The 24012-nt window shown below is 33.1% G+C and overlaps 2 protein-coding genes across 2 annotated transcripts in view; one reads left to right on the top strand and one right to left on the bottom strand.

Annotated features, from left to right (window-relative positions):
- The first annotated feature begins 7598 nt into the window (after positions 1–7598).
- On the top strand, positions 7599–12164 carry LOC114733517 (cytochrome P450 704C1). Its single transcript, XM_028920990.1, has 6 exons — positions 7599–7913; positions 8945–9160; positions 9249–9536; positions 9942–10262; positions 10842–11045; positions 11638–12164. Exons 1-6 carry the CDS (start codon positions 7605–7607, stop codon positions 11815–11817), a joined length of 1518 nt encoding a protein of 505 aa, XP_028776823.1. The 5' UTR covers positions 7599–7604; the 3' UTR covers positions 11818–12164.
- Positions 12165–14525: 2361 nt separating this feature from the next.
- The window catches only part of LOC114733521 (BEACH domain-containing protein C2), a 37713-nt gene continuing 28226 nt past the window's right edge, over positions 14526–24012 (bottom strand). Inside the window, exons 25-29 of the mRNA XM_028920995.1 lie at positions 19375–19488; positions 17540–17903; positions 16004–16773; positions 15388–15510; positions 14526–14930 (exon numbers count right to left, since the gene is read on the bottom strand). Of these exons, the coding sequence (XP_028776828.1) occupies positions 14853–14930; positions 15388–15510; positions 16004–16773; positions 17540–17903; positions 19375–19488 (1449 nt within the window). The 3' untranslated portion in view covers positions 14526–14852. The remainder of the gene's footprint in view (positions 14931–15387; positions 15511–16003; positions 16774–17539; positions 17904–19374; positions 19489–24012) is intronic.

A 24012-nucleotide genomic window follows, 5' to 3' on the forward strand; every position in this document is an offset into this window, starting at 1 on the left:
GGCAACAAAGACATTAATTAGGAAGTAATACTCTGTTTAGAAAGAAAGAAAAGTTGGGAGGAGAAAAAAAAAGAAGCGAGAAAATGGATAAAAAAGAAAACTGAAAAAAAAATATTATTACCCATTTTGTTTAGATGTATGAGAAAAAATAGAGATGAAAGAAAATGAGAAAAATATATAATAACTAAAAATACCCTTATTTCAAATATATTATGTTGAAACCAAATTAAATATCAGAGGAAAAAATTATATAAACATTAATATTATCAAATAATTTAAAATAAAATTAATTAATAAAAAAATATGGTCATATTATTATATTTAAAAATAAAATAGTTTAGTAAAAAATGTTATTTTTAATAGAAAAATAAAATTTTGATAATTTTTTAAAATTAAATATAATAAAAGAAAATAAATAAAATATATATTATTTAAAATTATTATTATTTATTATAATAAAAGTTGACCGACATGGAGAAATATATATGTATGCGTGTATATAGTTAGTACAAATTCTGAATATTACATTGAATGTGAAAAATAGAGTTTATATGTTGATTTGGAATTTGGCTGCAGTCAGATGATTTTGCCAAATTATAAAATAGCTATAAATAAAATTAAAAAAATTACTTTAAAGGTAAAATATCGTTTATTCACCTGATATGAAAGAGGGTATATGAGAAATGTAAGTTTTTTTTTCTCATTTTCTCTCCATGTGTAGAGGAAAAATTTGGAGAGAAAATGATATGGACCCAGCACCCTTTTTTTTTTTTTTCTATTTTTCTTTCCTCCCTTTTTTTCTTCTTATCTAAATAAGGAAAAATTCATTTATCTCCTCTTTTTTTTTTTTAGTTTTCTTTCCTCCCTCTTTTTCTCTCCATCCAAATAAGAGGTAAAAGAGGGGTTTCTTGAAATTTCAAATAATTCAAAAGAAGGAGAGAAAATTTAATTTGGAAGGAGAAAAGTGATCTTTATTATAAATTACTCATCTAGTTCTATTTATAAATCATTTTCAACATATTTCACATAGAGTAAAAAAACACTTAAACTGCATATTACTTCACTAGCGTTTATATTAAATACCAAAAGTATATCTCAACAATGATAGAGTTTAGTCAACATTCACATACTACTACATCCGATCTTTAATATAAAAAGCGAGTTGACTAATTTGAGTAGATTTAGAAAATTAGTTAAGTTAGTTGTTTGTAATAAATATGCATTATTTCTTCTAAAATACCCTTATTAATCAAGTATCATTTGATGAAACATTTAATATGTACAATTACTATAAAGACTATTTTAGAAAAAATTGATAAATATGAGAAACAAAGTGGATTAGAATCTTATATTTAAGACTAAATAAAAGTCAAACAAGCTCTTATATTAAAGACAATAGGTGGTAAATACTACATTCTCTTTGTAATATAAGAGCTAGTTGATTAATTTGAGTAGATTAATAAGGTTTGTTAAGTTAGTTGTTTGTAATAAATAGTTCTTATTTTTTGAAAATATCCTTACTTATAATGATGTATTATTTGATAAAATCTTTAATATATGTAACTATTACAAATATTACATTAACAAATCACTACAAAAAATATATTATTAGCGACGGAATTTAATAATGGAATTTTTTATTTAGTGACGGAATTAGCAACGGAATTTGTTCTGTTGCTAATTCATTTGTCGCTAAGTGGATTAGTGATGGAATTTCAATCCTGTCGCTAATTAGTCACGGATTAGCGATGGAATTTTTATGTCGCTAATTACCAATGAAAATTTTTCGTCGCTAATTATTGACAAAAATTTTTGTTGCAAATTAGCAATAGAAAAATTCGTCACTAATCAGTCACTAACCCGAGTTTTGGAGGAAAAAAAATTAAAATGCAACGTGGCACCTCTACTAGTCATCATGTGATCACCAACAACCACCTCCACATGTCTCTCCCACCTCGACAATGATTACCACGTGTCGTTGACACCTCACCTCTGCCTACCATGTGTTGCCACCAGATAATTCCCTCCTCAAGTGACTTATTTATGGCTCGAACCTAGGACCTCATCTATGCACTTGTGTGGCTTTACCAGTTAAACTGTAATGAACCTGTTGACTTATTATGTAAAATTATATATATAATATTCTTTTACACAAACAATTATACAAAAATATATATTATTAAAAACTAAAAATAAACTATATGGCAATTTTAATCATAACTATTTTAATGACAAAATAATTTTTAAATATTTGTTTTACTCTTTATTTTATAATGTTTTATTTTTTAAAAAAAATATTTTTAATATAATTTTAATTTCTAATGACACTATTTTTGAATTTTAAATCATAAATAATTTTTTTATAAATATATTTTAATTAATATTGATAAGATATACAATTTAATTCTCTACGTATTACATTACATTATATTGTATTACCTATATGTGTTTTATATCTTTAATGAAAACCATTTACAATTAGTCAAAAAATCTTGTTATTAAAAAAAAACTATTATATTATAATAAAATCTAATAAATTATTCTATATAAAAAATTAAATGATTTGAATAGATTATGATAAACAATATTCTCCTACTTGTATATGTATTTTATGTAATTTATTTTTTTAAAATTTTTTGTATATACCATTTGTTTTTGTATTGAAGACCAAAATCAATCTATATCATAGGTATTAATTATATTATGATTAAATTTTATTGTTTAATGATTGAACTTCAAAATTCACTTCAATATTAGTTTGTATTTATATAAATTTATTTTTCGGTTTTGAATTTCTATCATATATTATATCTTTCAATATATTGTACATATGATAAAATTATTTTTTTTCTTATATCAGTTTATATAAGAAAGTTATTAATATTCTTATTATATTTTTTACTTATTATTAATAATCAAGATGAATTTATTTTAACAAAATATAAACAAGTTTTCTAAGAAATTTTTTTCCTATTTTCAGTATATACCTAATGATGACATGAATGATGACGATATCTTTATTAATATCAACTCGACAAATATATTAATTTATTATATTCTTAATTATTATTATACAAATTGTTGCAAGATTATAATCTAAAATAATGACATTTAAAATTAGTGGCGGATTAGCGATGGAATTAGTGACAGAAACTTCTGTGACAAACAATTGAGCAACGAAATTTTTGACCAAAAAAATTCTGTCGCTAATTCCGTTGTTAAATATTTTTTGACAAATTTTCTGACGGATTAGCGACGGATAAAAATTCCACCGCTGCTTCTGTCAGTAATTCGTAAAAAATTATTGATGGAATAATTTTCGGCTGCTAATTCCGTCAGTAATGACCTGTTTTTTTGTAGTGAAAAATGAATAAATGTAAAAAATAAAGCGGATTGAGAGTCTTATATTTAGAACCAAATTGAATGTCCAACTAGCCCTTATATTAAATATCGGAAGTATACCCCACCAATGACAGACTTTAGTCAACATTCACATGCTACTACTAGCAATCCTTAATATAAGAGATAATTAACTAATTTGAGTAGATTAAGAAAATTAGTTAACTTAGATATCTATAATAAACAAGTGTTATTTTTCTAAAATATCCTCATTAACCAAGTGTATTAGTTATAACTACTATTATTATAAGAACTATCCTATACAAAAATACATTAAATATAAAAAAATAAAATAAATATATGGGAAAAATGCAAATAAAGACCCTCCAATATATAAAATAGCTATTAGGGACTTTGAATTTGGAAAATAGCTTCAAAGGACCCGTCCTAAATTGTAAATATGAAATGATGGTAGAATGTCCAAAATGCCCTTCTGTTTTTTTCTCTTTCTTCCTCTCCAGATCTTCTTCCTGGCCGTCCCTCCTTCTCTTCCTATCTCTCTTTGTTCTGTCTTTTCTCTCCAGATTTCCTTCCCTCTCCTCACTCCTTTCCAAAGTATATGGAACTCATAATGTCCTTCGGTAATCCTCTCTTCATTGTCATCCCCCGTCACTTTCTTCTTATATTGCTTAGCTGTTCTTTTGTCGACATTGAAGCCTCTTCCATCATTCTCTCTGTTGCTGTGGAAGGAGAGGAGAGTCGGGGAGTTTGAAGGAGAGTGACAGTCATTTGTAATGCTTGTAATGTTTGCTTTGCAATGTGTGCTATGATTGCTTGGTGCTGAGACAACGCTCAACAAATCTGGATTTTTATTCTTCATTTCTATTTTGATTTTCAGCTTGTGTTCATAATTGAAAATAACAAGTTTGGTAAGTTGTTGAAAATAACAAGTTGACAAGTTCTGATATCCACTTCATGACGAGTTCAGTAACGGGAATAACAAGTTTAGCAAGGCAAATAACAACTTTTGATAAGCAATTCATAGAAATTTGAGTTTCTGTGTTAAAATGACAGCATTTTTAGATTTTTTTTAGCAGATGACAAGTTCTGATAAGCAATTCATGATAAGTTCAGTAAGATGAATGACAAGTTTAGTAAGGTGAATGATAACTTCTGATAAGTAATTCATAGAAATTTGAGTTTCTGTGTTAAAATGACAAATTCCCATTAGGTTTTCATACTTTTTCTGTTAAAATGGCTGAATTTCTACATTGATTTATGAAATGACAGGTTCACAATAGAAAATTACAAGTTCCCATAAGATTTTCATACATTTTCATACTTTTTTTGTTGGAATTACAGTTTGCACATTTATGACAGCAACCACTTCTAATAAACACAAAATGACAAGTTCACAATGAAAAATGACAAGTTAAATATGTCAAATGACAAGTTCCCATAGCGTTTTCATACGTTTTCATACTTTTTTTGCTAGAATTACAATTTGCACATTTCTGACAGCACCCATTTCTGATAATTGCAAACGAGCTCTAAATTGTAGAAATCAAGTATGATGATTGTATTTCAGTGGATAAATCGATCAAGGTGTGGGATGCGAGGGACAAACGAGCTCTAAATACAGTGCTAAATGAATAAAGTTCTCGCCTTATATGTGGAATTTGATGGTTTCTTGTTCATATGATATGACAATTTACATTTGGGATTTCATAGTAAGGATGCACTTGTGAGTAGATATGATCATCGTAGTGCATTTGCCGCTGGTGTTGATATGAGCTTGCTTTTTGAGGGGCTTATGAGAGTTCTAGTGCTGTAGTTTTATACATTAGGAGGAAATGAGAGGTAACGTTGATGATGAAAGATGTTAATCAGAAGTGGTTACTGTCAGAAATCTTTACATTGTTATTTTAGCAAAGAAATTTATAATTGTATGAAAACGTGATGGGAACTTGTCATTTTACATACTTAACTTGTCATTCGCTATTATGGACTTGTAATTTACTGTTTATCAGAAGTGTTTGCTGTAAAAAATCTGCACATTGTTATTTCAGTAAAGAAATTTACAATTGTAAGAAAACGTTATGAGAACTTGTCATTCGCTATTGTGGACTTGTCATTTACTGTTTATCAGAAGTGGTTGCTATCAGCAATGTGCAAATTATAATACTAGCAGAAAATGTATGAAAACGTTATGAGAACTTGTCATTTGCCATACTTAACTTGTCATTTTCCATTATGAACTTGTCATTTCGTGTTTCTCAAAAGTTGGTGCTGTCAGAAATGTGCAAATTGTAATTCCAATAGAAAAAGTATGAAAACGTTATGGGAACTTGTCATTTGCCATACTTAACTTGTCATTTTGTATTTGTCAGAAGTGGTTGCTGTCAGAAATGTGCAAACTGTAATTCCAGCAAAAAAAGTATGAAAATCTTATGGGAACTTATCATTTTCTATTGTGAACCTGTCTATGTGGAAATTCAGTCATTTTAACAGAAAAAGTATGAAAACCTAACAGGAACCTGTCATTTAACACAGAAACTCAAATTTCTATGAATTGCTTATCAAAAGTTGTCATTCGCCTTACTGAACTTGTCATTCGCCTGATTGAACTTGTCATGAATTGCTTATCAGAACTTGTCATCTGCTAAAGAAATGTAAAAATGCTGTCATTTTAACACAAAATTCAAATTTCTATGAATTGCTTATCAGAAATTGTTCTTTGCCTTGCTAAACTTGTTATTCACATTACTGAATTTGTTATGAAGTGGGTATCAGAACTTGTCAGCTTGTTATTTTCAACAACTTACCAAACTTGCTATTTTCAATTATGAACACAAGTTGAAAATCAAAATAAAAATAAAGAATAAAAATCCAAATTTGTTGGGCACTGTTTCAACACCAAGCAATCATCGCATATATTACAAGCAAACATTACAAGCATTACAAATGACTGTCACTCTCCCTCAAACTCCCCGACTCTCCTCTCCTTCCACAGCAACAGAGGGAATGATGGAAGAGGTTCATTGTTGACAAAAGAACAACTAAGCAAGATAGGAAGAAAGTGACGAGGGATGACAATGAAGAGAGGACTACCAAAGGACATTGTGAGTTCCATATACTTTGGGAAGGAGTGAGGAGAGGGAAGGACATCTGGAGAGGAAAGAGAGAACGAAGAGAGAGAGGAAAAGGAGGAGGAAAGGCCGGGAAGAAGATTTGGAAAGGAAGAAAGAGAAAAAAACAAAGGGATTTTGGACATTCTACTATCATTTCATATTTACAATTTGAAACTTGGGTCTTCTGAAGCTATTTTCCAAATTCAGGGTCTTAATAGCTATTTTATATATTAGAGAGTTTTTATTTATAATTTTTTTCTAAATATATTTAGCATTAAAATAAAATCAACAAACGCACACGTTATGTATATCTAAGTCTAACTGTTGACAGTAAGGGCCTGTTTAGTTTGAGGGGAGGGGAGGGGAGGGGAGGTTTCATTCTCACCTTGTTTGGTTTGATTAAAAAGGAGGGGAGAGGGGAAGGAGGGGAGGGGATGATAATAATCAATTTACCATTTTACCCTTACATATTAGTTTATGTTTTTTATTGATATATTATATAAATTAATTTACATCTTAATTTAAATCATATAATTTAATAAAAATTCAGTCTTATCATGTTATATGTGTATTAAAAAATTGGTACAGTAATTTTTTATTCTAATTAATATAATAATATATTTAAAATAATCAAATTAACAAATTTTATATGCTCTAAGAAAAATGAAATTTTATTCTCTTTAGGCTATCTTTTTTTCCAGCATTAAAATATATTTAATAAATAATATATTTATAAAAAAATTAATTTTATAATATTATAATTTTTTATTTAAATAAATTTTTTATTTTTAAATAATTTTTATAATATATTTTTAATTACAATAATGTATATATTTTTTATTTTTTTACTTAGGATAATATATTTTTTATTTGAAATAAATATTATAATAATATATTTTATGAGTAGAAGTGAAATATTAAAAAAACTATAAGGGCATAATGGTCTAAAAATTTGACTTCCCTCCAAAAACCTCCAATTTAGAGGGGAGTCAAAATGGGGAAAAGGAGGGCTTTAGCTCCCCTCCCCTCTAAAATTTTTAACGAAATGAGGGGTCCCTCCCCTCCAACCAAACAAACCCTGAGAAAGGACAAAGAGCACCTCTAGTTATTCTTCTTCTTGTGCCACATTTCACCATGATATCCATGGACTTTCTGTTGAACCCTTATTTCTTCACAGTTTTCTCAGTAGTTTCAACTCTTTTGGCGCTTCAATGTGTCTCCAGAAGATTGAACAAAAGCCAGAGGAAGAAGAAGTATCATCCTGTTGGCGGCACCATCTTCAACCAGTTTCTCAACTTCAATAGGCTCCACCATTACATGACTGATCTCGCCGGCGAATACAGAACCTACAGGTTGCTCACGCCTTTACGGAACGAGATTTATACTTCTGACCCGGTCAATGTCGAGTACATTCTTAAAACCAATTTCGCGAATTTCGGAAAGGTAATTGTAAATAGAAATTCGCTTCGGGTTTTACTTCTGGAATTTGTAAAGAGATGCAGATTTTTGTCTCTGATGCTAAATATGGAGCAGTTTGAATTATTAGTTTGTTTCGATGGAATCAGCATTTTGATTAAGATATTTGCAAATGGTTGAGTCACATAGAAATGCTTGCACGCTTCTGGGATTTTCTTAAACTACACATTGTGTAGAGTATACGTGGGGGACACTATTCATAGTTTATGAGAGAGGAACTTCCTCTAGACTCTTCCAACTCGCTGTCCTTGGGCTAAAATTTTCCAAATGAGTGTAAAACTGATTTTATTTTATTTTTTAACTTAAATTTGTTGTTTGGTCTGGCCAACAATCTGATTGATTAGGCTATTCGCCTTGGTAAAATTCTTAATGATCATAAATGAGCTATCTGAGTACACACAAGTGAACTTGTAGCATAATTTTGGCAGTTCTTTTTCCTCATGAATTGTTCAGACAAGATATGCAATTGCTATTAGAATTGTGAAACAAGTTGCTGATATCAAATTATGTGTTTCTGTTGAGAAAACTTGCACAAATAATGTCCCTCTAGAGTATCGCAGCATGTAACTATGTACAGTAAAGGGATAAACCAGTTGGAAATAGCTGAACATCCCAGCAGCTTTTTTTTCCCAGTGTGCTCAATACTGATGTCTTTCAAATTTATTTGTGTCGCCTCAAAATCCCTACTTGTGCATGAACTATTTGGTTTATTCCTTCCCCCATCTTCTAGGATATAGATCATGGGCCTATGGTCGTCACATAGAAATTGTTTTTGCAGTTGCAAGTAATTATTTGGAGAATGGTTGAAATGAGCTGAAACAGAGATTTCTAGAACTTATTGCAGGGAAGACAGAGCAAGGCTATAGGTGTTATGGGATAACGATTTTTGTTTTATTTTTTTTTTTAAAAGAAAACTTAAGAGTGAAAGTTTATTTTCGGTTCAAATGGATAAGTTTGGCTAGACGGCATCAATGTTATTCCTTGAAGATATTGTGCAGGGACCGTACAACTACAACAAATTGAGGGATCTACTAGGTGATGGGATTTTCACTGTTGATGGTGAAAAATGGCGCCAACAGAGGAAAATATCAAGCCATGAATTCTCAACAAAAATGCTAAAAGAGTTTAGTATTGAAATTTTCAGGAAAATGCAGCAAAAACTAGCAAATAAAGTGTCTGAGGCTGCAACCTCTAATCAGATATTGGAAATTCAAGTGGGTACATCTGTTCTCTGAAATATGTTATCAGGATGTCTTCCTTTATTGGGGCTTACATGTTAAAATTTTCTGATAATTTTTACAGGACCTGCTTATGAAATCAACTCTGGATTCAATATTCCAAGTTGCATTTGGAACTGAACTAGGCAGCATGTGTGGATCAAATGAAGAAGGAAGGAGGTTTGCTGATGCTTTTGATACTTCAAGCGCAACAACCCTCTTCCGTTATGTTGATGTGTTCTGGAGATTAAAGAAATTTCTAAATATTGGTTCGGAGGCCCGCCTAAGAAAGAATACTAAAATTTTAAATGACTTTGTATTCAAGCTAATCAATACTAGAATTCAGCAGTTGCAGACGTCAAAGGATTCTGCTGTAAGTCTACTAATTGCAAGGTGTTTTTTTTTTTTTTTTTGGTTTGTCTAGGACCACTTCAACATAAAGGCTTAAGCCATTAAGAGCTGGTTAATAGTTTTGTCATAATCTCTAGCACATCCCTCACATTAAAGCCCATCACACCGGAAGTATAGACAAAGCACAATCTTACCATATATTGAGCTGAGATTTGTCAATTAAGATAATAGGTTGCTGGGGATCATCTTATGACTACTTGGGTAAAGGTATGGAACCATGTCATGGATGACTTCAGCTTAAAGCTAATCGGTGATTGTTCATGAATAATTTTGTTATAATCTTTTTTTTTTTTTTAAATTATAATGTATTTGATTAAGAAGGAATTTTGTATTCTGCATGATTTTCTATTTTGCATGAATTATGCAGAATAAAAGAGGAGACATTCTCTCGAGGTTTCTGCAAACAGATGAATTTGATGCAACATACTTAAGAGATATAATTCTCAACTTCGTGATTGCTGGCAAAGACACGACGGCTGCTACACTTGCTTGGTTCATTTACATGCTATGCAAGCATCCTGCTGTACAAGAAAAAGTTGCGCAAGAAGTGAAAGAAGCAATAAATAAAAAGGATATTTCTAGCTCCAGAGAATTCGTGTCACGCTTGACAGATGAAGCTCTTGAAAAGATGAATTATCTTCATGCAGCGATTACTGAAACTCTCAGACTATATCCCGCAGTTCCGGTGGTAAGGCTTTTTTGGAAAATGCATCTTATTTATGTAACAAAACTTTGAAAAGTTTCTGAAATATCTAAGTGGGATGAGAAACCCACTCCAAAAGTTAGAGAATCATTCCACTTAGGTACCCCTGAGCATCCCATTCTACTCATTATGTCTCCATTGACTTGCTTTTGGTGCACAATATTGACCCCTGATTCCACAACCCTGTTTATTGCCTCTTACTGCCGTCTGCCGGGCATTTGACATGTTTCTAACTTCTATGTTTGGATTGAGAAGAATTCGGGGATGCCAACATCTCTACTGATCAGACTTTGCAGATCAGTGTAGTGAAAACATGTAATGTCGATAAATATTACCTCTTCTATTTTTTTCCCATCTCCATCCACACACAAATAAAAAAGCTGATCGGCAGATGATTTATGATAAATCATCTGTAGTGAAGCCGAACGCCCTAGGGGTAACAAAGTGAAATTATAATTTTGTATATTTTTTTTATTTATATAAATAATAATCTCGGTCTTATTTTCTCGTTTATTCCCCTCAACTCAAGTTATTCTCTTGAATCTCAAACTTTTTGTGATGCAGGACGCAAAGATGTGTTTTTCAGATGATACATTGCCAGATGGATACAGTGTGAATAAAGGTGATACAGTAGCATACCAACCTTATGCAATGGGTCGCATGAAATTTATATGGGGAGATGATGCAGGGGAATATAGGCCAGAGAGATGGCTTGATGAGAATAACATTTTCAAGCCAGAAAGCTCTTTCAAATTTACAGCTTTTCAGGTTAGATTTGCATCTTAGGATTGGCTTTTTGGAAGTGATTTTATGGTACACGAACTAAGAATGTGAGAAGAGTTTTGTCTTGGCTTATATGAAAATATTTTGGAGAGAAGCTAATCCAAACAACCCTCTAAAGAATTTGACATTGCAATATCAAGATTTTCCTTTGATATTGCCTTTTGCTTTGAAAGCAAATCGAAGTAAATTACACTATCATCTATTCAATAATAACCACTTTTTCTAAGTTCAGTAAATTTTGAAATCATTCAATGAGAAAATTTTGAAAATAAAAGTATATCCGGACTCTTTTTTCCAAAAAAAAAAAATCTAATAAAAGGACAATAATAGTTAGTAATATTTAATTTCAGCAAGAATATATTCCATATACTTTCGATCTACATAACTATTGGTGTACAAGCAATGCAATTTTAGATTAAATTAAGACTCTAGTGTTTTGAAGACAAAATCAATAAATTTGAAGTATAAGTTCTAAAGTTAACATTTTATTTATTTTACGCCAGAAACAAAGCGTTATGTGATCAAACTTGCATGACTTGTTTTGTAGTTTAACATGAATTTCTTCTGATATGTGCAGGCGGGTCCCCGGATTTGTCTAGGAAAAGAGTTTGCTTACAGACAGATGAAGATATTCTCTGCAGTGCTTTTGGGCTGTTTCCGCTTTGAATTGAATGATGATCAGGAAGTTGTCACTTACCAGCCAATGTTAAATCTTCACATCGATGGAGGTCTCCGGGTCCGAGCCTTCCACAGATAGCCACTTCCATTAGCGGACAGCTTCACAACACACAACAAATTCAACAACCACCACCACCACCAACCTATAAGATCTTAATTATCCCACTAAGCGAGGTTGGTTGTATATGTATGTATGTACGTATGTATTTTATACACATATGAATGATGCTGCTAGATGAGTTCGCACGTGTATTTCTTGGCAGGTTAGTACATGTTGATGTAGTGTTGATCTCGTGAATGGTATTATGGTGGATATATAACTACTGGTACTGTTAGCAAAGACAATAAGTTACAAAAATAAAGAGTAAATGTACGTCTTTATTTAGGAATAATGGTGAAAAACAATTGTATCAAGTAATATAATTACTTTCGGCCAAAAAAAAAAAAGTAATATAATTACTCAAGGGTGTAAGGATGTGTTTGGATTAGAAGTTACAAGACTGATTTTTATTGTAACTGACTTTTATAAACGTAGGTTTGGATAAAATCAGTTAGTATAATACTCCTCTGGTTGTTTTGGTTGGTTTTAGTTCTAAATATAAGACCCATTTCTCATTTTTATTAATGTTCTCTAAATTACTCCTATGAATACTCTCTCAACCATAATCAAGTAGAAAGGGGAAAGAGGGTATTAAGAAAGATGATTATGGTGTTTTAGGAAAAACGTGTCATATTTCTTATAATTAACTAACTTACCTAACTTCCTTAATTTAATCAAATTAGTTAAATGGGTCTTATATTAAGGACCGGAGGAGTATGATTTATATTTGGATTGATGTTTATAAAAAAATCAGTTTAAAATGTTAAAACTTATTTGGATAGATCATAAAAAAGTGAGTTTAGATGTAAAATAACAAAAAAAGGCATGAGTTTTTATACAAGACTTAGTTAACTAATTTGAAAAGATTAAAGATATACATAACTAATTTGAAAAGATTAAAGATATACATAAGTATTTTAGAGAGATCATATAACATATAAAATAATTAAGTAATTTATTTAGCTTTTTTAATCTGTTCACATTTGCCTATTCAAGTTTTATATTAAGGAGCAGAGATAATATATCATACATATACAATTTGATAAATTTTTTGGAAAAAAAAATTAAATTTCTTTTAAAAAAATTAATTGGGTCCATTGTTATTTTTTCTCTCTCTGTGTTCTCACCCCCAAAAAAGCTACTCTGATTGGTTTTTTTTTTTTTTTTTTTTGTCTTGAATGAACTTTTTCCCCAAACGTCAATTTGAGAAAAAGTTAACGTAAACAATTGTTCGAACCCATACTAGCTAGCAACAAATGTTTCCATTTTTCCAATGCACCTGTTCCCTTCCAGACGCTTTGCTAAACACACGCTAAGTTGACCGGGCAAAAAAAAAAAAAAAAGACTTAAGCATTAAAATTCTTTTCATTTCAATTTTAAAATAATTATTCATCTATTTCAAAATATTATTTACTTTTCGAAATGATAAGTTTAACATATACACTTATATATATAAAATTGACTAAAGTACATATTGTTTCCTTTAATTAACTATAAAGTTTTAATTTAGTAGCTTTGAAAAGTATATTTTTAGTTAACTCTAAAATCATTATGTTTAAATAATAATTTTTTTAACAATCATAGTTTTTTGTGAAAATTAAACTTAATATATTAGCATTTGAAAATATTTTATCAACATTTAACATCTACATATTATTATTTTTTGTTAATAATTTTAACATTAAAAGATTAAAAGTATATTTTTTTAAAGTTAAGGGACTAAATCAAAATTACGTATAAAATTAAAAGACCAAATATATATTTTAACCTATAAAATTATTGTCTTTTTTTTTTCGCCACTATAAAATTATATTACCAATAGTTAATACCGTTTTGATTCTAAATATATAATTCATTTTGTAGTATAAATTATACTATAAAATAAATTTTATATTTAAGGCCGAAGGAGTATATATATAACAATCATGAAAGAAAAAATACAATAAAAATATCAAACAATTTCGTTATAATTCCTTCTTCATTTCCCACTTTATGGCATAATTATATTTAGTCCAAGTAATAGTAGTTGAATCAGAGGAAAAAATGTTGAGTACTACTCCAATCTTAAATATAAAACTCATTTTGTAGTATAATTTATACTACAAAATATGTATTATATTTAAGACTGGAGGAATATTTCTTTTAAGGGGTTGATTTGTATTTTTGAAATTACATTTTCATCGATAATTCCAAGCCTAAGCAACTTCAAGTCATGTAGCTCATCATTGACGACTTTGTCGAATAATAGAAGTTGATGATATTTATAACCACTAATTAATCTAAAGACAATCAAGTTTCTTATTCTATAATCCTATATGACCATGTATCATATTTTTGAAATATTAACATTTAATATTCTTCCGGTCCTAAATATAAGATCCCTTTTATAATATAATTTATACTACAAAAAGGGTCTTATATTTAGGACTAGAAAAGTAGTATTTAATTATAAATTCATATAAAACCAAAAAAAAAAAAAGACGTATGACCATATATGATTGAACAACTTTTCCTAATGAATATAAACAACTTTGATCTAAGTTTTTTCCTCAACCGAACTATACCTAACAGAAGAAATAATAAAATGTGGAAATTCATTGATCCCATTACTATTAACATACAGGTGGGGGAAAAACAAGAAATTTCAGTCGAAAGAGAACCAATCTCAACATTTAGAGGAAACAGAATTACCCGAACAAGAGGCCATTATATTTTCATTCAATATAATTAAAAAAATGAGAACAAATCAATGGGTCAGCCCTCGTCCAGAAGCTTGTAATGCCCTAATACTGCGTACAAGTGGGAGAGCAAAGAGAGAACCACAGTTACAACAAATTTGACCTATATATAACCAGGGCTAACACTTGTCTGATACATATATTACAAGACATCACTGAACCAATGGGATGCAACCAAAAATGCTCACAAACACGAGCTCAAAAACCTTAAAACTAAGATTCCTAACAATTGTTGTCTATAGAATATCTGTAATTTAGTTCTGTATGCCCTAAAATCTATGACTTTATAAGGGGTGTAAGCCCATCACCTTCCCAACCGAGCTTCAGCATTTGATCTACCACTTTCAAGCTTAACTGCGAGTAAGAACTAGCGGAGTTACAAGCCATGGCATAGAGGTTATAACTCTTCATTTAAAGCTAGTCCTTACAATTTAGTATAACGCTTTTAGTTTTAAAATTCTCGATTCAGTCCGTTTCATCCAACTTCCATGAGTATGTCAATACCCAATAACAAACTTTGGCTAAAAAGAATAAATTGAGAATTAACTGAAACTCTCAGGATTAACAGAAAAGTTCAAACTCGAAGCATTTTCATGCAGTTTGATTCTGTGCCCTTTGGGGTAGTTATATGAACTTTAAAGGTGGGTCCCATCGTTGAGAAGTATCCATCCTATGCTGTTTAGGAAAATTCTTTTAAGCATTTTGAAGGAAAAGCAAGTCTATTACTTCAAACGAATACATGGTGAAAGGTACCCACCTTACATTCCAAACTACACAAACAATAACCTACTCACAAGGATGGTTCACTTACAGATGGATCAGTGAAGATTATCAACTGTTTATCCAAAGTTGAGACCAAAAGATTTGTGTTATCCTTGTTTAAAGCTAGAGCTGTGATATCCTGTCCTCCTCCCAGCGTTAATGTATGAAATACCTACAAATAGCGGTGCAGTATATCGGTCAGAACTGAATAAAACGGCCTGGTGGAGGTGGGCAACAGCTACTGCAGGATTGAGACTAAGAGAAAGGCTGAACCATGAATCTCATTTCATTTTACGTTAATCATTGCATACTGAAATTCAAATCTGTATGTGTCTAAGAAATATATAAAGAAAAATGCAATTTAGGGATGACCCAGACAAATATAAGGAAGGAAGAAACCGCAGAAAGCAAGTGACAGTTGGTTCTACCAGAAAGAATACTTCTTTTGTGAGGAATAAGCAGACAATATTTCGAGTGTGAAATACAGGACAAATGCAAGTTTGAAATTGATGTGAAATAAAAAAAACCGTATGTGTGAATTAGGATTCAAGATAATTGTGATCACCAAACCCAAAAACAAAAACAAAAAAAAAAACAAAAAAGAAGAAGAAAGAAATCAAGATAATTGCTTTAGACGTCTGAATTAAAACATCTTAATAATTTACCTCCAGAGTGTGCAAATCCAGGAAGCAAATAGATGGTGATGTAACACTTATTCTGTTGCCTTCTTGAGTTTTTTCTGATTCTGAATCAGCATCATCATCGCCCAAGTTCCAACTATTATTATAGACACCACCATTTTCTAGAGGATTAATTCCAATTAAAGCACTCTTCCCATCAACAGGAATTTCAATGCAACTAATCCTGCTAGAGAAAGATAATTGTCTTTTAGCAATTAGAACACCATTTAGAGTGAAGGTACTGAGAGTATGCTCTGATTCATTCCAAGTCACAACAACACCATCAGAGGAAAGGCGGACGGTATGAGCCTTAATGCCAACTAGTTTTCTAATTAAACGTCCTCTTCTGACAGTGTGCAATAGAACATCTGAAGAAAGGGAACACGACACAACAATTCCTAGATCTGAACTGACACAGCAACCGGTGACTTCACTATGGTGCCCCCGTAGTACATGTATGGGACCTTCAATACGATACCTCCGATTCTTTTCTGTCAAGTTTGATGAGGAATTACTGCTTGTCGAAGGCTGAGTGCCTGGGCCAGACGAAGGTTCAGATATACTACTTGAGCTTGACACGAGTGCCCGGTGTATTCTCCAGAGCAACACAGTGGTATCCCGAGATCCTGTCACCAGGTAGTTACTATCCGGTGAAAGACCAAGGCATGTTACAGGAGCACTGTGCGCATAGGCTGTTTCTAAGGTTTTAGCTCCATCTGAGGATATCAGCCTGATGCTATTATCAGCATGTCCACCTAATAAGAAGCCAAAATATTCAGGATAAATGACAAATAACAAAGAAATTATATTAGGTGTCCTAAATAATTTTAAAAGGTTTTCACAAAATCAGTATAGTGTTAATCAAGTATTTGGGGAGGGGGGGGGGGGAAGGAAGAAAGAAAGAAAGAAGGAAGGAAGAAGATAGCTGTCTCCAAATAAGGAGGTTTTACATGCCGCAACTGTCATACTTTATTATGGATTAAAACATACTGGTATCTGAAATGCTTGATCTAGTGTTTTCCTACTCCCTTTTATCAGCTGATATTCAAATATTATGGTATTCAATGAGGGTGGAGAACCACAAAAATGTAATTTATGGGCAATTTTCTCTGATTATTCTTGACCATTAGGTGGTAATTCAGACAACGTTATCTGCTGGGGATAAAGGTTTTAAGCTGGGGAGCTATCGTTATAAACTGAGGAACCATGTTTTTAAACTTTGAAAGTATAAGACAGGAGGATGAACAAGGAAATATCAAATATTACAAGACTATACACGGTAAAGTCCCTATAACCAATCAAGTTCAACCCCTCCGTAAAGATAACTTGAGATATATGGAATATTTAACCAAATAACTAATTCTCAATTTCACTAAGCAATAAATCAACGGGATGAGTACAAATCTAATCCAAAGGTCTTAAATTTTGTAGTAAGTTGTCATCTAAAACAATAACTTTTTCCTCTGAAAATAGACGCCAGAGCCAACATATATGCATATTCTTGGGCTCCACTAGATTTACCAGTAATAATTTCTCTGTCACAAGTAACAGAGACAATGGCAGTGCTTCTAATTCCAGAGGCAGCAAATGCTTGTGCATGGGGGAAATGCCCGTCTTCATCAGAGCCTGCAGGGCCTTTGAACATGCGCATAAGTGTCCCACCAGCAGAGCCTGTTGCTTTTCCATGTTGGAAGAGGAACGGAGTACCCTGGCCGTCAGGTGTATTGGGTTGCCACTTGTGTTGTGCGACACGAGCTGCTGGTGCATTCATATCAACGACCACGACCATGTCTGAAGATGCATGAACAGCAGATGCAGGTACATTGCAGCGGTCAGAGGCTGGAACAGCATAAGGTTTGACTTCTTTTGGATTGCGGAATATTGTCTGGCAATGAATAGAATTGCATGCTTTATGATTATAACCACTCATAGTCACAATCAACAGTTGGGAAAGTGTCAAGTGAAAGAAGGATATCAAACCAAGATCTGATAATAAAGAATTCAAGCTGGGTGGCAATGAATTCTACCACATATTTTCTCTTAGCAGCAATCAACAAAAGACATAAGAATGAATAGAATAAATATCACATTGTGAGGAACAACTTTATCACTCAAAAAGACATGAATCAAGTCACTCATAGATCTTCTCTTAATGAACTAAGCTTCCAAGTTGAGATAAAGGGGATGACATCAAAAGCTCTTCAATTCAATGATAAATGAGAAGAGTAAGAGCTCACAACTTGCAGCTCCAAATTTCAGAACAAGAAATCGTGGCTGGTTCTTTATTTCACTCCAGGACCAAAAGCTCTTTCACATAAGGGATATTTTAAAGAATAAAGGCATTCCTAGGTCTCTAACAGGTTAAAATTTTAATGCACAACGGCTGGTAATAATTGCATTGCTTCATGTAAAGAAAGACGCTTCCACATATAGAAACTTTTTATTTCAGATTTTGAAATATTGCATGCCAAAAATTTTTAATAAAGAGTTCAAAGTATCAAGTGATTCATCTCATATATGGACCTAAAACAACCCCCCCTTTTTTTCTCCTTTTTTTTTCTTCTCAAGGCTCCCATGCGTGGATAACATTTATTTATTGGTGCATGGTTGAATGCACACATGGCCATATTTGCTTGTGTCCTCTAGATAAGTTCATTTACATATCCTTTGCAAATAACAAACTTCTTTAGAGTAGAAAACATCGCATTTCATGTATGGAATTCTATTCTTCAGCCCTTGGTCAACATCAACATTGTCTACGTCTTACCTCCTATAATTGAAGCCCATTACTTTCCTCCTTCATAAAATATACTACTTCCAGTCTCAAATGTAGGCCACCAATAACTATCCCACCAAAATTAAGAAACAGTTAAATTCATTAAATTTGTCTCAAATTAATTTTTTTCCCCATAAATGACCCTAATTAACGAACTAGAATATATTCTCACCTTCCCCCTTATTCTTGAAAACAACACTTGACTATGTGGTCAATGAAAAGCATTGGTGGAACAAATTAAGTAATTCTCCAGACATTTAGATAGATGCCCTCTATTTTTTTTCCCGTGACAATTAGATACCCTATATTTTAGACTAACCTAATTTCTCAAATGGCCTATATTTGGGACCAGAGAGAGTATTAAATTAAACTTTAGAGTTCAAGTATCATTTTTGGCTCCTACCATTATAATTATACAAAACAAATTAATCAGGCTTTAACCATGAATTTTTAATTCAGCATTAACTAGATGAGTTTAATGTCTGATACAAGGCTACGCTCAAGCATATTAGAAGCTTAGTAAAGTGAGACTGCATCACTATCAATGAGATTTATTTAACAAACAAGCTTAAAAAGTTACCTGCAAATGAAGAACTTCTGATAATGGCATCTTCTTCAAGTGAGGAACAGTCAGAAGTTGAGACGGAGTTTGTCCAAAATATGCAATCTGATCCTGTGTAGCACGTTGTTGCACCTTTATATTGGCATGTGCAAAAAAGAAATATCAAGTTGTGACTTGAGAAACAAATTTGATTCATTCAAGGACAAAAGCATGCAAGGAAGTTTCCAGAAAATGTTTGCACACATGCACTCCATAGAGAATTCTATAATGCACAACGTTTGCTTATTCATTACTTTGAAGAGAAATATGTTGAGTTCGACACCCTTGGGCCTTAAGCCCATATTCTGTTTTAATTAATCAGATTAGCATTTTAAGTGATCCCTAGAATCACGGATTATTAATTTGATTTTTGAATTGTTGATTTGTTACTTTGATTTACCTAGATTCTATTGTAATCTGGCCGACCCTAGTGTATCTCCTAAACCTAGGTCTTATGGCTATAAGTACCTTCTCCATATGTTAAATAAAATATCTATTCGGAGCATCTAATTCTATACGGTATCAGAGCCACGACAACAATACAGTTCGGTTTTGGAATGGCCCCACCGGGCCAAGCAAACCTGTTGCCATTGGCACACAAAACCACCACAACGCCAATGAGTCCAGCAGGAGGTTCCCAAGCGCCACATGATGCTCTATCTTTTGCTTGGGCCTCCGGAGTGAGGCTGTATGTCACTGGAAAAGGGATGGCCCACTACCTGATAGGAACAAAGAAAAAACCTTCACTTACAGACCCGAAGTATGGTGAATGGAAGACAGAATTCAATGGTACAATCATGGCTCGTCAATTCCATGACCACTGAAATTAGTGCCAGTTTTTTGTTGTTCCAATCAGCACAAGAAGTTTGGGAGGCAGCGAGAGACATGTTTGCTTCTATGAAAAACCGGACTGCTGTTCTAGACATTGAAACCAAGATTGACAACCTGAAACAAGGTAATCTCATTGTCACTGAATACTTCTCTAAACTTCTCACCTTGTGGCAACAACTTGACGTCTATGAGGTCTATGAATGGACTTGCCTGACTGATTCTCAACTTTTCACCAAGATAAAGGGAAAAAAAAGAGTGTACAGATTCTTACTCAGCCTACAATTAGTCTACGATGATACTAGGGGAAGAATTATGAGTACTGAAATACTCCAAGTCTGCGAGAAGTATTCTTCATTGTAAAGCAAGAAGAGAGCCAAAAACAGCTCTCTACCTCCAAGCAATCTAAGCCATCAGTAGTTGACAGCAATGCCTTTGTCTCAAGGGAAGCCCAATCAAATGATAACAAAGGCAAGAAGAGTGGCAGGTGGTGCGATCATTATCAAAAATCTAGTCACACCAAAGAAGTCTGCTGGAAACTTCATGGTAAGGCCTCAAACGGCAAAGGGAGAGGCAGACAAGAAACTAGGGCATTTGCGAACAATGCTGAACTTGGAGCCGAGACTGGGTGCTCCATGACTAAGGAAGAAGCAGATTTCCTTAGAAAATTACTTGAAAAGCATGATATTAGAGAAAAGTTAGTAGCTACTGGTAATGTTGCTTACACAGGTAATGCCATTCTAGCCCCCAAAACTAATGTTCATCATGGACATATGTGCATAGTTGATTCAGGGGCTACTGATAACATGACTGGTAATCTGAAACTTGTTAACAATGCAAAGCCTTGTCCTCATCCAATGTTTATTAAAGTAGCTGATGGGAAGTTTATAAAGGTTAAAGGAATTGGAGAAGCATCCTTGTTTGATAATCTGCTGCTCACAGATGTGTTATATGCTCCAGATTTGAAATGCAATCTTATATCAATGAATAAAGTCACTGTATCACAGAATTGTCATGTTAATTTCTCTGCTGTTCGGTGTGTGTTTCAGGACTTGGAGTTGGGGAAGACGATTGGCGCCGCTGAAGTACTAGAGGGGTTATATTGTGTGGAAGATCAATCTCATCTAAAATCCTTAGGAAAACCTGAATGTTGCTGCTGGAAAGTGTTTTTCTACTCAGATTTCTAATGAAGATGTGTTGTTATGGCACTATAGACTAGGTCATCCTATCTCTAAGTACATGTCAAAGTTATTTCCAAAGTTTATGAATAAAATTTCTGATTTAATTCCATGTGAAGTGTGTCAGTTGTCTAAGCATACAAAGAATTCTTATTATCACTATCCTCATCAATTCTCTGAGCCCTTTGCATTAATTTACAGTGACTTTGGGGCCCTTCATGAGTTGCAAATCTAACCCATTGCAAATGGTTTGTCACTTTTATTGACGATCACACATGGGTTACCTGGTTGTACCTCTTAAAGAAAAATCTGACCTCACTCAAACCTTCCTAAACTTCCACAAAATGATTGTAAACCAGTTTAAAACTTCCATCAGAGTACTATGTAGTGACAATGGAACCGAATATACTAACTCCACTCTTCAGACCTACCTAAAAGGCCAAGGTATTATCCACCAAACAAGCTACGTCAACACACCCCAACAAAATGGAACTGCTGAAAGGAAAAACCAGCATCTCTTAGAAGCAACTGGGGCTCTTATGATGACTCCTAATGTTCCAAAATATTACTGAGGAGAGGCCCTTCTCACTGCTGTCCACTTGATTAATAAACTCCCCTCCAAAATACTAAACTTTAAGACTCCCATTCAGCTTCTAACCAAAACTTCCCCTACCAATCCATTCCAAAATAACTTACTCGAGAAAGTCTTTAGGTGCGTGGCCTATGTTCACAATGATTCTAGTGGGAAACTTGATCCTGGGGCTTATAAATGCATATTTTTGGGTTATTCTTATACTCAAAAGGGATATCAATGTTACTTACTCACTCTCAAAAATTTTTTTGTTACCATGAACATCACATTCAATGAAACTCTTAGCTTCTATACCAAAACACCCATTCAGGGGCAATCTGAGAGGGAATGGGAGTTTCTTGAAATCTTCACCACTAGATCTGAGCCAAATACCCAAACCCAAGAACTAAACTCACAAATTCCTGCTCCAAATACCAGAACCAGACCTGAAATGGAAGAGGATATGGCAAGTCCGAGGGCAGACAGTGGAAATTTGGAAGACACTGGTGACACCTCTCAGAATAGTAGAGGAACAGATCTAAATGATGCAGAATCTGAAAGTGAAGAAACAAGTATAAATCCAGAAGAAGCCTCTAGTAGTGGGCAGCGCCAAGACTCAACTCCAATTACAAGTTCTAATGATTTTGGGTGGCCTATTGCACTCAGAAAGGGGGTAAGAAAATGCACTCAGCATCCTATTGGTGATTTTGTTTCATATGACCGATTATCTCCATGTATGCAGAGTTTGCTAGTAAAACAGCAGATGACAGATTACCCAATAGCTTTGATGAAGCTATCTGAGACCCAAATTGGCATAAGGCCATCATGGAAGAATTAAGGGCTCTACAAGTAAATGGAACATGGAAAATCATGACATTACCATTAGGAAAGAAAACAGTTGGCTGCAAATGGGTTTTCACCAAGAAATACAACCCTAATGGGATAATCAACAAGTACAAAGCCAGATTAGTGGCAAAAAGGTACTCTCAGACATATAGTGTAGATTACCAAGAGACTTTTGCCCCAGTGGCAAAACTGAATACCATTCAAATACTCCTATCACTAGCAACCAATTTGATTGGCCCTTACATCAACTTGATGTAAAAAATCCTTTTCTGAATGGGGACCTAGAAGAAGAAGTGTACATGGACGTTCCATAAGGATTATCTGAGTATAACAACCCTGGGCTATCATGCAGGCTTCAAAAACCTCTCTATGGCTTGAAACAGTCACCTAGAGCCTGGTTTGAGAGGTTTACTAAGTCAATAAAGAAGGCCGGATTTACTCAATGCCAATCTGATCACACTCTGTTTGTAAAACACTCAAGAGGTAGGGTAGCAATCCTTATCATTTATGTTGATGATATAATCTTGACTGGTAATGACACAAATGAGATTGCAAAACCCAAGATATTCCTAGAACAAGAATTTGAGGTCAAGGACCTGGGAGGCCTCAGAAATTTCCTAAGAATGGAAGTAGCATGATCTCAAGATGGAATTGTTGTCTCACAAAGGAAGTATACCCTGGATTTGTTGAGAGAAACAAGAATGCTGGGAGCTAAACCACCTGAGATGCCAATGGAACCTGCTTGCAAGCTTGATGACAAAAGGGAGGAGGAAGAAGAAGAAGGAATCTCAGCAGGGGCAAAAGGTGACCAAAGAAGGAATCAATTCCTGTTGATGGTGATAGATATAAAAAACCAGTTGGTAAACTTCTGTACCTTTCTCATACTCCTCCTGACATAAGCTATGCGGTTGGTGTTGTTAGTCGGTTCACAAATGAACCTTTAGAAGAACATATGAATGCTGTCCACAGAATCTTGCATTACTTAAAAATGATCGCAGGCTGAGGTCTCTACTTTGCTAAAGGCAAGACTCAGGAGATAATTGTGTACACTGATGCTGATCATGGAGGTTTTCTACCGGATAGAAGATCTACTTCAGGTTACTGTACTATGGTGTGTGGCAATCTGGTAACATGAAGAAATAAGAAACAGACAGTAGTCTCCAGAAGCAGTGTTGAACTACGAGCCTTGGCTCA

The sequence above is a fragment of the Neltuma alba genome, unplaced genomic scaffold (genome assembly GCF_004799145.2).
Source record: "Neltuma alba isolate B1F8T4 unplaced genomic scaffold, ASM479914v2 tig00013012_pilon, whole genome shotgun sequence".
In the NCBI taxonomy this organism is placed as follows: Eukaryota; Viridiplantae; Streptophyta; class Magnoliopsida; order Fabales; family Fabaceae; genus Neltuma; species Neltuma alba.

Coding starts and splice junctions, on each gene's coding strand:
- LOC114733517 (XM_028920990.1), top strand. CDS start 7,605: ATGATATCCATGGACTTTCTGTTGAACCCTTATTTCTTCACAGTTTTC. Junction 9,161..9,248: donor ATCAGATATTGGAAATTCAA/GTGGGTACATCT, acceptor TAATTTTTACAG/GACCTGCTTATGAAATCAAC. Junction 11,046..11,637: donor TCAAATTTACAGCTTTTCAG/GTTAGATTTGCA, acceptor TGATATGTGCAG/GCGGGTCCCCGGATTTGTCT.